General features: G+C 35.6%; 3 protein-coding genes across 6 annotated transcripts; 2 read left to right on the top strand and 1 right to left on the bottom strand.

Annotated features, from left to right (window-relative positions):
* Positions 1–1,833: 1,833 nt before the first annotated feature.
* Positions 1,834–8,102, bottom strand: LOC142526512 (3-isopropylmalate dehydratase large subunit, chloroplastic-like). Its single transcript, XM_075630965.1, has 15 exons — positions 7,945–8,102; positions 7,667–7,807; positions 7,395–7,565; positions 6,341–6,493; positions 6,185–6,253; positions 5,981–6,097; positions 5,083–5,157; positions 4,883–4,960; positions 4,692–4,787; positions 4,452–4,501; positions 3,361–3,415; positions 3,004–3,135; positions 2,851–2,898; positions 2,591–2,749; positions 1,834–2,220 (listed from the first exon to the last, which is right to left on the bottom strand). The coding sequence occupies exons 1-15, from the start codon at positions 7,990–7,992 to the stop codon at positions 2,080–2,082; spliced, it is 1,533 nt and encodes a 510-aa protein (XP_075487080.1). The 5' UTR covers positions 7,993–8,102; the 3' UTR covers positions 1,834–2,079.
* Positions 8,103–9,216: 1,114 nt separating this feature from the next.
* On the top strand, positions 9,217–10,855 carry LOC142527814 (uncharacterized). The gene is made up of 2 exons (XM_075632773.1): positions 9,217–9,899; positions 10,250–10,855. The coding sequence occupies exons 1-2, from the start codon at positions 9,297–9,299 to the stop codon at positions 10,715–10,717; spliced, it is 1,071 nt and encodes a 356-aa protein (XP_075488888.1). The 5' UTR covers positions 9,217–9,296; the 3' UTR covers positions 10,718–10,855.
* Positions 10,856–12,535: 1,680 nt separating this feature from the next.
* Positions 12,536–15,806, top strand: LOC142527815 (uncharacterized). 4 transcript variants are annotated; one of them, XR_012815535.1, is made up of 5 exons: positions 12,536–12,786; positions 13,921–13,991; positions 14,505–14,640; positions 14,831–15,052; positions 15,538–15,806. XR_012815535.1 is itself a non-coding variant. In XM_075632774.1 (4 exons), exons 1-4 carry the CDS (start codon positions 12,570–12,572, stop codon positions 15,591–15,593), a joined length of 480 nt encoding a protein of 159 aa, XP_075488889.1. In that variant the 5' UTR covers positions 12,536–12,569; the 3' UTR covers positions 15,594–15,806. The 4 variants fall into 4 exon arrangements, 1 of the variants encoding a protein (XP_075488889.1); XR_012815537.1 differs by lacking the exon at positions 15,538–15,806 and adding an exon at positions 15,134–15,529; XR_012815536.1 differs by lacking the exon at positions 15,538–15,806 and adding an exon at positions 15,131–15,529.
* Positions 15,807–15,828: the final 22 nt, after the last annotated feature.

Here is a 15,828-nt window from a genome sequence, read left to right as displayed (position 1 = left end):
TTTGACAATTTTACATTTTTTCATTGAGGTATTGATATGATATTATATACGACGGCTCTACAACGATGTCACGTTGGAATAAACGACTAAAATTATAAAAAAACAAATATGATGGATGAAGATTGAATTTGGTAAAATACCAAAATTGTAAATAAATAAATATTATGACAATAAAAACAATATTCTATTATTATTATTATTATTATTATTATTATTAGATTTCATAATGCGATATTTGCGACAATTTTCTTTAATAAATCTAAACCAAAAATAAAAATTTTAGACAGTTTGAAGAAACAATGTTCCAATTAAGAGCAAATAACGACATCCACCAGAAGAAATATAATTCATCGAGATAGCTCTACATCAGAATGAAGTAGAGTTTGAATCAAAAATATCCCTACTAAGATGTTACGAAAATGATCAAAAAAATTACCATGAAATTTTTTTAGCACAGTGAGATAAAAATGGATCATGATAGTACTAATATTTGAATATAGATCAAATTAAATTAAAAATATTGTATAAATACGTAACACATATCGAGAAGCAGTATTATATATTAGTTTAATATTCGACTACACTCGGTACGTCTTGCATCAGGACGCGCACAGGGAATACTCAACATAATTGTGGCACTACGAGAAGCTTAAACACAAAACTCAGTGGTTCAGCAGTCGGATATCGTGATCACTGATCATCCAATGGTGGAGCTTCCACCTAATCTTCACTCGCTCGATCGAAAATGGAAATCGAAATAAGCACAACTCATCTTCTAATGTGAAGCCTATATTGCGTAGATCAAGAAGTGAACGTAGGGAAGACGTGACAGTTGACAGTTGTTCCCCAAAAGGCTCGGTGGTTGTCTTGGCGGGTAAAAAAGGAGTTTAAGAAAGTTCAATTCTCGGTATTTCAAGAGAGGGAAAGCAAGTCCAGTTATTAGCGAGGCTGAGCATAGAAAGAAGTCAAAACTAAAGGGTAAGAAAGGCAAGGGAAGTTCAGCGTTGAGCGATTCAATCTTCAGCAAAGGGTCCTCTTAACTTTCGCAAGATTGAAAAGGGTGGTCCTATAATTGAAGAAAGAAGTAAAATAGTTGATGAAAACCCTAAAAACAAGGCCATGGATGAAATCAGTTGCAGAAACTGAAGGGGCGAAAAATGGTGATTCGCCAAAAGACAAGTCCCAGAATGCCAAAAAAGATGATCTCATTTCAAAACACAATGGTAATCAAGACTATGTTGCACCAAAGGATTCCAGGCCACATAGCAAGTATGTGATCGGTGCTCTATTATTCAAAGGAAAATCGTCTTGGTTGGATTTCGAGGTAGGCCCCTCACCATCTGAAGTGGTAGATGCGATGATGGCCGAGAAGAAATATCGTTTAGATTACAATCAAAGCTCTGTACTGGATGGTTGGAGCTTGGATGAAAGCGTGGAAGGGATTAGGTGGAAAGATGATTTACGAATGTTCTGCCGTTGCATGATCGTAGTGGCTACTCTTCGAGTAGCTATAAAACACTGCTAAGCATGCTCGTAGGCACACCGATGGAGGGACTGGCTTGTTTTCGTGCGTACCAGGTTTCATAGCCCATCTTTTGGCGCCTCGAGCAGATCTTTCCTTTGATAGTCTCAATATACTCCTAATCAAAAAGCTCGCTTACAGATACGCACGCGCGAACACACTCTCTTTAGTAACTATGTGTTGATTATAAAACCACTGCTGATTTATTTGTAATTTTGAAGTTGCAGGACGTTTTCTCGATTTTCTGAACTCGATTCCAACATCCTCTTAGCCATATCCACATAGCATGCGAAATTGCGAATGAAATGTGCTTGAACAGAAATTAATATGACAACACTCGTAAGGTGCTTAGACATCTCGCTCTTATTTCTCGTTTCATCCAACACTTTCAATTTATTACCATAACTAAATAACAAAAGGCTCACAATCTTTGGTTCCCAAGTTATAAAAACGACATAGGTTACTGGTAGGAGTTATAATAGCAAGCTTTCAAAGATAATAACTCACGACACAAATACAAGCATACACGATCATATATCATTCATCTCTGAAAATTCTCACTGCAAAAACTCTCTTGGATCGGTCACGAAACCAGTCAATGCTGATGCAGCAGCTGTATATGGAGAAGCTAGATATATCTGTCCTTCTTTGTGACCCATGCGTCCAGGGAAGTTCCGGTTGGTGGTGGACACACAGACCTGTTATTCGTCAAAACTCATATAAATCAAATTGCATGTTGAGAGTTAAAAACGAGATAACTTCAACAGACATACTGTTAAAGAATACGATGTCATATATTTCACGAATATGTTGTCATATTTTTCTGTCCTATAAAACACCAGTATCGAATTTGTACGGGTTTTTATGCATTTCATAGTCAAATTGAGCAAGAATTACAAAATCAGCATATCTATCCAAGAGCATAGGCGTTTTCTTTGGTTTTCCCTTCAAACCAACTGACAAAAGTTCTGATTCATCCATTGTTCTAGGAAATTCAAGATACTGCTCGTGAGTGGCAACACAGAAATCATGTATCTTAAGCCATGCTGGCAGAGAAGTCTTGTTTACCGTAGGTTCATTTATGCGTGCATAAGTGTCTTTGGGACCTCCCAAACAAGCACCACAGCTTGGGCTCGTAGGTGTGTCACAACCAGCTTCCTCAAATATCTGGGAGCAAGTTTTTCCTCCAGATCCTGGGACTGGAAGGCTGTATACATCCATCCACACCTAAAAAAATTATAACATTTAGTTTACAAGGCAAAATAATCTTCCGGACGATTTGAAACACGATGTATGAAGCGACAAACAATTCATTTGCACCAACATACCTTTTGTGTTGCTGGAACAAGGAATGTTGGAACTTTTACCTTCTTACCCTGGGGAACAGGATCGAGTTTAATCTCATGAAAATTTGGGTAATGATTCAATATTATTTGCAGTTGGCATCCAAATAAAACCAAATGAGAAATAAAAATACACACCGAAGCCAGAAAAACTTTTGCAGCAGCCATAAAATCCTCTGTTTTTCCACCAGTACAAGATCCGATATAAACTCTGTCGATTTTCACATTTTTGCACTCTCTGGCTAAAGCACGATTATCGGGAGAATGAGGCTGAGAAATCATATGAAACGGGTCAATAGGATTGCATAAAGATCTAAGATACCACTGGACAAACAAAATTCGGAAAAGAAAGATGCATTGACTGATTACTTAAAGCATAAGCCTCGTGAGACTTGATAAAAAAAAATATTCTAACTCAAAATTTTAGACCCATTTTTTTCAAGGCTTTATCAACAATGCAGACTGAAAAAGGTCAGAGTGACTTCTACAACTCACCTTAGCCACAACAGGCTCCAACTTTGAGATGTCAAATCTGTATTCGGAAAGAAATCTGAAAAAAGAAATTAAAATTATCAAATGAGCATGATAACATAACTTCTCATTTATTAGAAGTCCAAAACCTAAATCTGACCAACTGATCAATATACGATACCATGAAATGCAGTATTACATACTTCAAAATCTAAAAATCCTGTAGTCAAGATAAATCTACATTGCTCCTAGTTGTTAGATAAAGAACTTTTACGTAAATGCTGACATTTTTAAATGTCATCAACGGTCAGACATTAAAGAAGAACTTTTTTCATCAGAATCGACAACCACCATGGACACAAAAATATTTCAATCATAATCAGAAGCTCACTAGTTGTCCAGCTGGGACCAAGCTCTCTGAGTGTACCATTCAATGAAGAGAAAAAAAGAGTTTTGTTATGCCTCTGGGTGCAGAAAGCAATAAAAATTTCAATAAAAGTTAGTTGTTACAGTTTGTTAAGAAATTTGTCAGGTCCGATTTTGTTCAGCACTGTGCATCAAATTGTACTTTATTTCTCTGATCTCATTGAAATTAAAATAAGTCATTATTGTCATTTGTTTTGTTCTGTTTTATTTCACCTTATAAGTAACTCAATTGTATGTGATTGGGAGTAATTTGTTCTATTTTTTCGTATTTTGCTCCCAGCACTTTTAAATTTTAAAATGAATATCTTGTTTGCTTTAGATTTTGTCTTCATGATCCCAGTGTAGAATTACTTTTCTGTACGCCATGTTCTGGCTTCTAACATTAAGAGTTTGTGGCCATATCTGTTCACTGCATGCCGCACACACCCCTTTCTGCCAAATCTTGGGACCTCCAGCAGTGTGGTGAGCCGTACAATAAATAGGAATATGAATTTGCATACCAAAAAAACTAAATGTTCTAGCACAATTAGAAATTGAAAAAGGCAGGTCACTTTAACGTAACAAACTATTACAGTGAATAGGCAGTTAATTAAAGTCATTTTATAGTATCATACGATACTTTAATAGTTCATAAACATAATAGCAGATATTAAATAAAAAAGTTGTACAAATATAGGATAGAAAGCTACCTTGCTTGTCCGTCGCTATAAACTGGTTCATAGGGAATAGATGTCTTGTCCTGAGATTTAGAAAACAAAAATGTATTACTGGCCATGAAGAAAACAAAGAATATCTTTTTCTTTTAACCTACAAACAATAAATAAAAAAAGTTCGTTCAAGTAGACTCAAAAAAAGAGTTTCTCCAACATTTTGTGTGCTTGAGGGGGTTGCAGAAAAATTTGATTGAATAAGCAGTATGCCATACTAACTTGAAGATAATTATACGTGGTACTATCGGCAGGGACAACACCGTTCTTTCCCCCAGCTTCAACAACCATGTTGCATAGTGTCATTCTTTCTTCCATCTTTAACAAACAAAACCAAGATTTAAGAGCACGTTCATTATAAAACCATGAGAGTTTAAATATCTTAAAATGCCGGTGAACCGAGAGAGACTTACAGTTAAACTCTCAACAGTAGAACCAAGAAATTCCATTGCTTTATATGTTGCACCAGCCACTGAAATTTCACCAATTATCTACAAGAGATGCCATAACTAGGTGAAATAATGCAATCTTCCAATTTCTAAAAGCAGCAGATAAAAAGTGTTCTTTACATGTTAATAATAAATGAATCGTTCTACAACTAAGATGTACTTACTTGCAAGATCAAATCTTTTGCAAGCAAATAATCAGGCATCTCTCCATCCAACACAAATCTCATTGTAGGAGGCACCTGCACGGCAACGGTGAACAATACTCCTTTGACTCACCTCTCCATGTAAAGAACGATATGATTCACATAAACTCATGCAAACAACAGCAGCATGCTAAATTATAATCATGATAACGAGAATAGCTTATTTTTTAAACAGTAGAGAACCCTAAATTATAATCACGATTCACGCGTATTTTCAGATCTCCCACTGAGTTCTTTACTTATAATTCAAATTTTAATCTCTCCCAAAAATATCCTATTACTATATCATATTAGATATTACATCACAATACGAGAGTTTTTACAATTTTAAATTATATGCATAATACTGAATAATAATTTCAGACAAACTTACATTATTTGACCACTGAAATATTTTTTTTTCCCTACAATCAATACCAAAAATTCATTTCATGATTTTCATTCCCGGATAAAGTTGCTGAAAACAAACAGCCAGAAACACCATAAAGGCCAAAACAAAATCCAAATACACCCTCAAAACGTTTCTTTTGCAAATTTTGCACTTGTAGATTTTGCTACTTGCTGTGGGCACAAAATATCCTATTTCACAAACCATGTCAGAGGAATGACTATGACAACCACAGTGCTTAAGTAAAATCAAGAAAACAAGACAACGGGATTCTGTAGTTAATACTGTTTCAAATGTAAAATGAGAAAATCTGTCCAAAAAATGACTCTATAAGAAATCTCTTCTCAGATTCGCAAAAATTTGCATTTTCCGATTACCCATATTGATTCTAGGCATACTTCTATGCAAATAAAATGGTCAGCATAATTCAGATGGGTAAAGAAGATCCAGAACTAAACACAGCAGAAATACCTTGAGCAGAAGTTTTCCAGCACCAAGCACAAAACCAGCATCTGTATTTCCAATTCCAGTAGCAAATTGACCAAATGCCCCAGCAGTACATGTATGAGAGTCTGTACCCAGTAAAACCTAAACGAAAGCAAACATAAACCGATATGTGTTATAAAGAACTATGCAAAAGAACTGAAGACTCGAGAAGTTTAAAGAAAATGATACCTCTCCAGGTCTGCAATGACCTTCTTGTGCAAGAGCCACATGGCACACACCTTTGTAATCTGGATTGGCCTGCAATGACAGTGTCTCAGATATAGACTATTATATTATACAAACATAAAAGGACAGGAGACATTTCAGATGATAATGTAACTGCACCTTAAAGTTCCCAAGATCTTTAATGTCATAGAAATACTTGATATTTTGCTCATTGCAGAAATCCCTCAGGATATCCACATTCCGATTTGCTCGTTCATCAGCTGTGAATATATAATGATCTGGAATTATTACAATTTTTTCACGGTCCCAGACCTGAAGTATGGTGTATCAGACAAGGAAAAAACATGAGATTTATTAGCTAAAATTATCGGAATTAATAGACATACTGAATAAGACAAAAAAGATTTCAATTTTATGAACAAATTATGAGAAAACCAAGGGCAATCAGTGATTTAGCACAACATGGTGCGGATTTTCAAATGAATGAACGACCAACTCAGAGAAGAAATCACAGCTCATGCAAAATAGAATTTCCCACTAATCAGTGGCAAATAATTTATATTGTACGTACCAATTACAACTATCGAGGGGTGATATAGAAATATAGATAACAGCACTGGCCTAGAAATACAAAAACGAAGAGAATTATTTAACTATACAATACACGCAAATTAGATTCCTCAAATAACTGCCATGAAGAAAAACAGTAAATCCAGAATCTTAATGCAGGGAAAGATCGGCCTTTTCTCCAAAACACAAATTTTATTAGCTGGCTTAAACTCACTCAAAGTAATTACCTCACAAGAAAAATGCACCCTCGCCGGGTTGATATTTTATGTTCAGTTCATAAGGGAACATGAAAATCAGTTGTAACATCGTAAACATGTGAAAAAGCTGAAATCTAATGGTAAAAGCTTTGATGAACTCTGTATCTATCACTACTCTGCATATTAAAATACAACCCGATATGAGTTTTATTCTTTAATGCTTTGATTGCAATCTGTTATCAAGCAAACATAGTTTCCTCTCAATTTGATGATTTGTCAGGTAGATTCCAAGTTAAAGCGCAAGTATCTAAACGTAGCCTCAAAGTCCACTAGCTTCAAGGTACATTACATCACTGTTGGCAACAATGAATGTAGATAATAAAGACAAAGCACTGAAAGATGAGAAAATATATTTCATCATAAAGTACGAGTTCACTACTAGATACCTTGGCATTTTCTCCAAACTCTTTCTTGAAAATCCCAATCGAACCAGGGCCACAAACATCATGAGTCATCAAAATATCCACATTGACCCACACATTCTCACCCGGGCTCAACTGCGTTTTCTCCGAAGCCCTTGCAAGTATTTTCTCAGTCATTGTCATCCCAGTCTTGACCTGAAAAGATGCACAAGTTCACAAAACCCAGACTCAAAATCCAACATTTCAACAAGCATCGTCGTAAAAAACGTCAAGTTTATCTCAAGAGTGGAAATTACGGCGCCAGTGGTGGCGGGTTTGCGCTCCGATTGCTGGGGTGTCATCACGGATACAATTTTCTTTGAAGCCCTTTTCTTGGTAGATTGAGCAGAAAATGAAAACGAAGGCTGTGAACGTAAAGATGTAATGCCCACATCTTTCTATAAAACACAGAAAAAAAATATGAGTACCAGAATGTTAAAACTCTTCAGCAGACCACAAGAAAGCCGATAAAAAGAATGCATTTTCACGCAATTATCGAGGAAAAATACACGCATACACAGAATAACTACAGCACCTGATCTACGTGAAACGGGGACCGTGGTGTGATGGCAGAGGAAGTCATCTTCTTTCCTGAATTTCTTGCGAGTCGTTTGAACTGGAGAGGATTGACTGGGTGAAGGAAGAATACCACTTGTGTTTGCCTTCTATATCTGTTCTTTTATGCATTTCTGTATTTTTATTTATTTGTTCTATACTTGTGGCGGCCACTCACTCACTGTATTAGTTGGGCTAAACTTTTGGATCAGAGCCCACTAAAGACATATTTTAATTTGGGCCTATCGTGGCCTGGTTGTGGAAAATAGTTATTTATTTGGGTATCTCAGAGCCCACTTGGCCTTTTTAACTTTATTCTTTTACCATTATTTTTGTTTAATTGTGATTGTTGATTTAATATTTCAAAAAGATATTAATAATTTAAAATATCAGTATTTCGAAAGAGTGATAAGAACTTTTTTTTTAAAAAATTTTCCTGACAGAAAAATATAAATAAATTATAGTTAATAACTGCATAAAAGATAATATTATATTTAAAATTATTGAGGTTTACATGACATACAAAAAACAAATACTACATCTTTCTCAATTATATATATAGGCTTGTTTTATTCATTATACACATTAAGAAATTCATTGGAAATATAATTATACAAACAATTTTCCCATTTTAATTTTATTCATGAATACTTATTGATATCTCATGGATGAGCTCACTACCCTTGGCTCATCCCTAGCCTAAATAGAAAACAAGATCATCAAGGGTTCATTTATTTTCCTATAAATATCAGGTTTGAGTATTCAGTTGAGGGATTCACTATATTATTTTCAGCAGCACCCCTAGCTGCTCCCACATATATCCTCAGTTTCTGACTTGAGTGTCGGACGGGCTACGCCAGGACACTCTCCTAGCCCCCTTCTAACGATCTTATTTGTGATTTCAGGCTCAGGGTAATTTCAAAACCTGCGTCTGGATTAGTGACACTTGCTGGAAGCGGACCCTAAATTTCCCGTGAGTATCACTTATGTAAATGTTTTGTTTGATATGTTAGGAAAAGATCAGAAAAAATACGTGTCTATATATATTTGAGACAAATGAAAAAATAAATATGATTTTCCATGCGCTCGAATATAATTTAGAGTGTTGACCAATTTGACAGCCTTGCAAAAAGGAAAATATTTGGAAAAATATTTCGCATTTTAACATTTTTTTCCAAAGAAAAAAATCCGTGATTACGGCACAAGGAAGCAAGTTGCTCTTTGTTAATAATAAATGAAAAACCAACATGTTTCCACGAACTTACGCAAGTCAACTAGTGCAGAAAGAGGAACAACATTTTCTCATGCATGGATCTAAATCTATTTTAACATATGAGTGGCACTTGTTGCTCGACTTTGATTGATCAGATAGTGTTATTATTTTTTCGAGAGAGAGTTATGGAGGGGATGAAAGAAATTGCAAGAGCCTACTACGTTAGAGCAAGCGAAGAGGAAAGAAACTTGGTGAACCAAGGCTTTGCACAAATAGATGTGAATGGGGATGGCTGGGTAAGTCCCCTAGAATTCAAAAAATTGATGAAGCCCGGCGAATCACTCCAGAAAACATTCAGACTATTCGACATAAACGGAGACGGGGCCCTGGATTTTGATGAATATTTGGCTGTTTACTACGTTTCTGTAAAGGTCAACATGCTTCTGGGCTGCAGTGGGTGCAAAGCCTTTCTCCTGGGGCCATTCTTCTCGTGCACGCTGTGTCTTGGAAAAGGCGACGATACATTTGACTTGTGCTGCGCTTGCTACACAGGAGGAAGAGTGGCGCACGAGCACTCTAAGGAGAATCTGGTGGATCAGTACTCGTTGATCAAGATGATGAGAAGTCGAGCGACTGCCGACGCACAGAAGCCCGGTCCGGCGATGACAGATCGACCATTACCAACTACTGATGCCCATTTACAAAGAAATCAGGGAATCGAGGTACTGTAGAATTTGTCAAAGTATGTATGCTCGAGCAAGAGCTATATTATGAAATTAAATTAATATATATTTGTCAAAATAAGTGATAATTGGTGTTATGTGTTAAATACTACATAATTTCAATGAATTATAAGAACTAATAGTCCAGTGTATATCCTACGAGACCGATTGAGTCACTTTTATTGATGACATTTTCTTGCACCTTTTTTCAAAAATTAGCTAAATTTGAGCATTTTTACGGCATGAACATCTATTGGAAATTTTGGTAAATTTTATACCAAAGTGTATATATTTTACTTAAAAATATTAACTATACAACGATTGTAATGTATTCTTGATATTGTTTACAGAAAGAGATGGAAGAACTCCGCGAGATTGCAATAGCCCAACATCGAGCAGGGTCGCCCGAAGTTCAAGCGCTGGCACATCAGTTCTTTCAATCTCTCGACACCAACGGAGATCGCAAGGTAGATCTAGCAGAGTTCTTGGCATTCACGAACCGGGAAGGTTATACGCGCTTCAACAATCCGGATTTCTTCAGGAATCTTGACAGAAATGGCAACGGCACACTGGACTTCTGGGAGGTGTTGACTTTGCATTTCATTATCAAGAATGGACGACCATTCTGCGACTCCTGCGGCAACTTCATACCGGGGGCGTTTTTCTCATGCGTCGAGTGCTATAAGAGTGGCAAAGACACGTTTGATCTATGTCGTGGTTGTTATAAATCTATGAAATGGAATGATCATAGTCATGGTGGCCCCCCTCAGTTTTTAGACAACTGCACATTGCTATTGGCAGCAAAAGTTTGGCCATGATCGCGTTCTTGGTGAGTCGTTTTTAGGGTTGTATTTGAATTGAGTTATTTGAAATGTACGACTTCAAGTTTATTTGCATGGTTAAATAACTTAAATAAATAAAACTCAAATCCATAATTCATATTTTACTTATTTACATTATAATTATACTAATCACGATGGATTTCGAATGGCTTTAATATTCTGAATATTTGAAATTTATTGTGATTAATATAATTATAATTTAAATAAACAGTGTTATGGATTTGAAATTATCTTGTTTAAGTTATGTAAAAGATTAAAATGAATTTCAAATCCATGGATTTCAAATGTTTCAGTTCAAATGCACTCTAAGGACTAAAATTGATTGCATCCAATAATACTTCTTCATTCTCATACGTGGTCAAGAAAATATGGACCACACGTATAAGAATAAACGTGAATTGTTGAACACAAACTTGTGGCAATATTCTAAGGTTAGTTGAACTCAAACCTCACGGTAGTTCTGAGTTGAGCTCCAGGCAACCCCAAGCAAACAGGACAAATAATAGTGTTTGGCTCAGCCCCAAGATTATAAGTACAGCTACAAAAGGCCTTTGTCAGAGTGGAAAGCTGAACACGAGTCTCTATTCCTATGACAGCCTCGTAGTTTTTGAGTACTTCAAATCTTGTAGATTCCTCTGGTGACAAAGCTTTCAATTTAAACTGTTCCCTTTCTTGCGTTGCAGTTTGGTTATGTCACAATGTGCACTTTTCATACAACAATAAAACACGCCATGTTGTTTAGCAAAATATGCGGATTGGTACAGACGAAAAGAATGTGTTTTTAAGCCCCTGAATAATTAACCAACTTCACAAGACTTAATCTCGAGCAATTGCTAAATACCTGCATATAATATACATATTACATTGAGTTCAAATTTTTACAATTCATATTTTTTCATCCAAGAAACTTGCAATTATGGGCCGACAGTACTAGATTGGATGTTAATGGGAGCAGAGAGAATAGGTGTACCAAACACAGGGGCGGACCAATGCCCCACTCTTGCCTCTTGGTCGGTAGACTCTTGCCCAATTCTTTTCATATATCTAGTCCATATACACACTCGTGATCTATAAATTTACATTTTGTTTATTTTTTTATCAAAATACCCAACAAATTCAAGTTGTAAGCACTGATGAATCATTACCATTTTATATTTTTATATTATATTTTTCATAATTTTCGTTTTCGTCCTTACAATTATTAAGATATGATACTTATTTTTTTATCGTATAAATAATTTGAAATAAAGTTTGCGGCCATAGAAAGATGACGGCCTAAGCCCCTGACAAAACAGATTAGGCATAGGAAGACAGATACCAAGCTGTGGCTCACTGTGATATAACTTCAGTATGTAATTTCATCGAGCATTTTGTTCGCATCAGATGTCGGCGAAAACTGCGGCCAAAGCAAAGACGTGGAAGTTCAGCAGCAACTTTAGACATAAAAACATATCAAAGTAAAGAAAACATAGTGCAGACGATATAGTAAATACCTTGGGAGGAAGATGTCATCAGTCTTTCGATGAATGATAGGCATTAATACAATAGATTTCCAATGGAGAAATTGAGATCCCCGTAAAAGAAATGGGAGTGTGATTTTTTTCCGCAAGATGAAACCTGAACTTGAACGAGCAGAGCACATCCACTGGAGCTAAAGATAACACATCTACATCACATGCAATGCGGGTCGCGGGATGTTATTTACCTATGTCAGTCTAAAGAATACGATAATTAAAAAAAAGAGGTTGTCATGTAAGTATTACATATATAATTTTAATGTAATTAGATTAAAATAATATTAATAGGTATCTACATTGCCCTGTAACTGATGTCTAGGAAAATTGAAAATTTAGAAGCCCTAATTTTATTGAAGGGGAAAATGGAGAAACTGAAGCAACAGCAATACCGGAGGGCTGTTAGATCACTTCTATCCTACAAGAACGCCACCATAGTTGTCTGCTTATTGAACATTATATCTGCTCTTGTTTTGCTTCAAGGCTTTCTTTTTCCTTCCCCCTCTTCCAGACTTTCCTCCTCTAGTAAAGGTCTAAGCTTTCTCCTTCATTTTTTCCCTGGTTATCTTTTGTTGAATTATTTGTGGTGTTTATCAGTTCTAGCATGTTTTGGTGTGTTGGGTTTTTCTACAAATGAGATTTTATGCAAGTACTGAATATAGTAAAAAATTTCTAGTTCCACTTTTCGCAAATTCCTCGATAATCTTTAGAAAACAAAACTCCAACCTCAAGTACATACTATTTCTGATTCTGCAGCATGATGGTGTTGGTAGAATTTTATGTAAACTATTCAACTAGCGTGATCAAATCCCTCTTGTTGAATGAGCTACTAATCACCAAGTCATTTTGAACGAATCATGATGGTATATTTTGAATGTTCGAGTGTGTTGCTGGAAAACATTTCGAAGGTTATCACTCCACCAATTGAATTGGAAGATGTTAAGATTGAACTTAGCTATCTGGTTCTGATATTATTCCTCAGTGTCAGTTATGTCTTTATGGATATATGTTAATTATAAATGCAGTTGTTTGAATGTTTGACTCTATCTCTTGTTATCTTTTTTGGGCATCAATTTCTTGATGTATATGTTGGTCGAGTTGTGTCACAATTTATATAAAAATTTCCAACAGCCAACAATCGTTTCCTCCTTGTGGTTAAGGGGATCAGTGTCCAGCTGAGCTTTCTAATTTTCCTAATTTTTCTGTGACTTTGAAATAGATTTTGTTCCCTATGTATATGTTCTCTTGTCGGACTATGATTTTTTAAATTACTTTGTATAGCATCTACGAAAGTACCTGTGTGCTCTGCAGGATTCCTATAGTAGTTTGAATGAACAAATAAAATAGCAAGATGTTAAAATTATATTCGCCTTTTAGCAACTAAATGGGCCTCCAACCTAATTACCGCATCATGACCACACAGTGATTGCCCTTCCCCATAAATTTTCTTTACCCATTCGTATCTAAGACCGATGTAATGAAACCTTATTGTGACAATGAAGATCTGATGCTTGATAATAGATCATTCTCCTTCATCCCTTCTGTGATACATTTTAAATTTATTTTTTAATTAATATATTGTATCTCAGTGCATGAGTTGATTTGATGTTTCCTTTATAAGTAGGAATTATTGGAGAACTTTGGTACTTACTCTTTGAGGTACAGCTCTATACAGGCATGTCAAGGAATCTGAAGACATGCGTCGTATGATGGTTCCAGTTGATCTTATCCGAAGAGTGTGTATCCATCAACAAGGGTGATTCAAAGGGTTTCAATCGATGAAGTGGCGTGTTAATGTTAAATCTTAATTGAGGGAAAAAAATTTACTTCCAAGTTTATGGTTAAATATCATGGTCTTGATTTTATATCATATTAATATTTTAGATACTCCATTTGTGTTCATGACTGGCTCCTTTGAACAGTAATAGTGCTTTTGGAAATCCGATTTTTCGAAGAAAAGGCAATCACACGCCTGTTGCAAGATAAGTATGTTTTAAGTAGAATAGAAATAGGTGACGTGAAGCTGGAGAAGTGTTCAAGCCAATGTATATGGCCAAATTGTAAAAGCCGAAACTATGTATTTAACCAAAATTAAGATAATATTACTGTTAACCAATGTTATATATAAAATCCCAAATAACAAATAAGTTGAATTTGTTATAAATGAGTGGTGCGGAAAGATACAAGGCCCTTAAACAAGAACAAGATTGACCTGCTTCTGTTTTAAAAAATTTATTTCTCCTTTTTAGGTTAGAGAAATTGGAAAGGATGTGTCCGTTGAAACGGAACCAGTGAAGCAGAAAGATATAAAGCAGACGGCTGCTGAGGACCTAATATCCAGGTTGAATAATTTTCATTCATATTCAGATGTTGGCAATGTGAAAGGTGATTTTCTATTCCTTGTGTTATTCTATTTCTGAATACCTTTTCATGTAATACTCTTATCTCACATCACACATCTGGAAGGATTTATAAGGTTGTAAAATGTTCTAGTAACTTGGTTCAGTCATTTTCATACAGTAATAAAAGATTCTGACTTGTTACTAATGGAAGCAATTAATTGTATATTACTTAGATGTAGGGTCCCACCTCGAGTGCAGACCGTGACATAAACTTATAGCATCCCTGTCTGCCACAAGTTATTTAAGAAATTGAAGGGATTTATAAAACTGTGCAATGAACTCCTAGAGATTCATTTTGTGTTGTCACCCCGTGGTCCTTGAGCTTGATTAGATGATAGCCTGCAAGGGCAGTGGTTAATACACCAGGAGCTTAGATCTCTCCTCTGCAGAACAAGGTATTATCTTCGTGTGATCCACTTGCTGAGCCTATTGGATAAACTTTCACATGTACATTTTGTCTCTTTAACATGTAGTAGCCATTTTACAATCTTGGAACTGTGGATTTGTGCTCTGTCGCGACATAAACATCAATTTGTAAGGGTCAGTGTAATATTTCCATTTCCACACCTGTTCATAGAAATTTGAAAGAGCTTGAAGATTACTCATTTTGATGTATAATATGGTTCCCACACAATGCATCTATCGATGGATTTGATGAAGAGCAGCGGGCTGAAATAGTTTGCTCTGTCTTGCTAAATGGAGGGAAAAAATAGACAAAAATGCATGCAAAATTTTAGAATATGAACTTCGTATTCCAAATTACATTAAATCGAGGATTTGTAATTAATTTCAATGTCCATGTTTGGCAGTAAGGAATGTGCGACTATTTTCTTCCATCAATCCAAATGTTTAATAAAATTTACATGTTGGGAATTCGCAGCCCTGGAGGAATGGCGTAAGCGGAAGATGGAGCGAGCCAAACAACGATCAATATAATGGAATTGAACTGCGCTGATTCTTGGATCAGATTGATTAGCACGGTGCATAACTTTTCATGAATATATGTTTCAGATGGTTAAAATATCAGCTTCCATGTAGTTAATGGGGTTGAAATCATACAAGACTGATTTTGCGTTGATGGATTTGTGCCAATCTTTAACTTTACACTTCTTCTTTTTTTTATTCCAAAAATATCCCTTGCTTTAATAATGATACGATATGATACATCAAA

Source organism: Primulina tabacum, chromosome 15, assembly GCF_025594145.1.
Source record: "Primulina tabacum isolate GXHZ01 chromosome 15, ASM2559414v2, whole genome shotgun sequence".
In the NCBI taxonomy this organism is placed as follows: Eukaryota; Viridiplantae; Streptophyta; class Magnoliopsida; order Lamiales; family Gesneriaceae; genus Primulina; species Primulina tabacum.
Note: the sequence above shows the minus strand (reverse complement) of the source record. Positions and strands in the feature narration are given on the sequence as shown.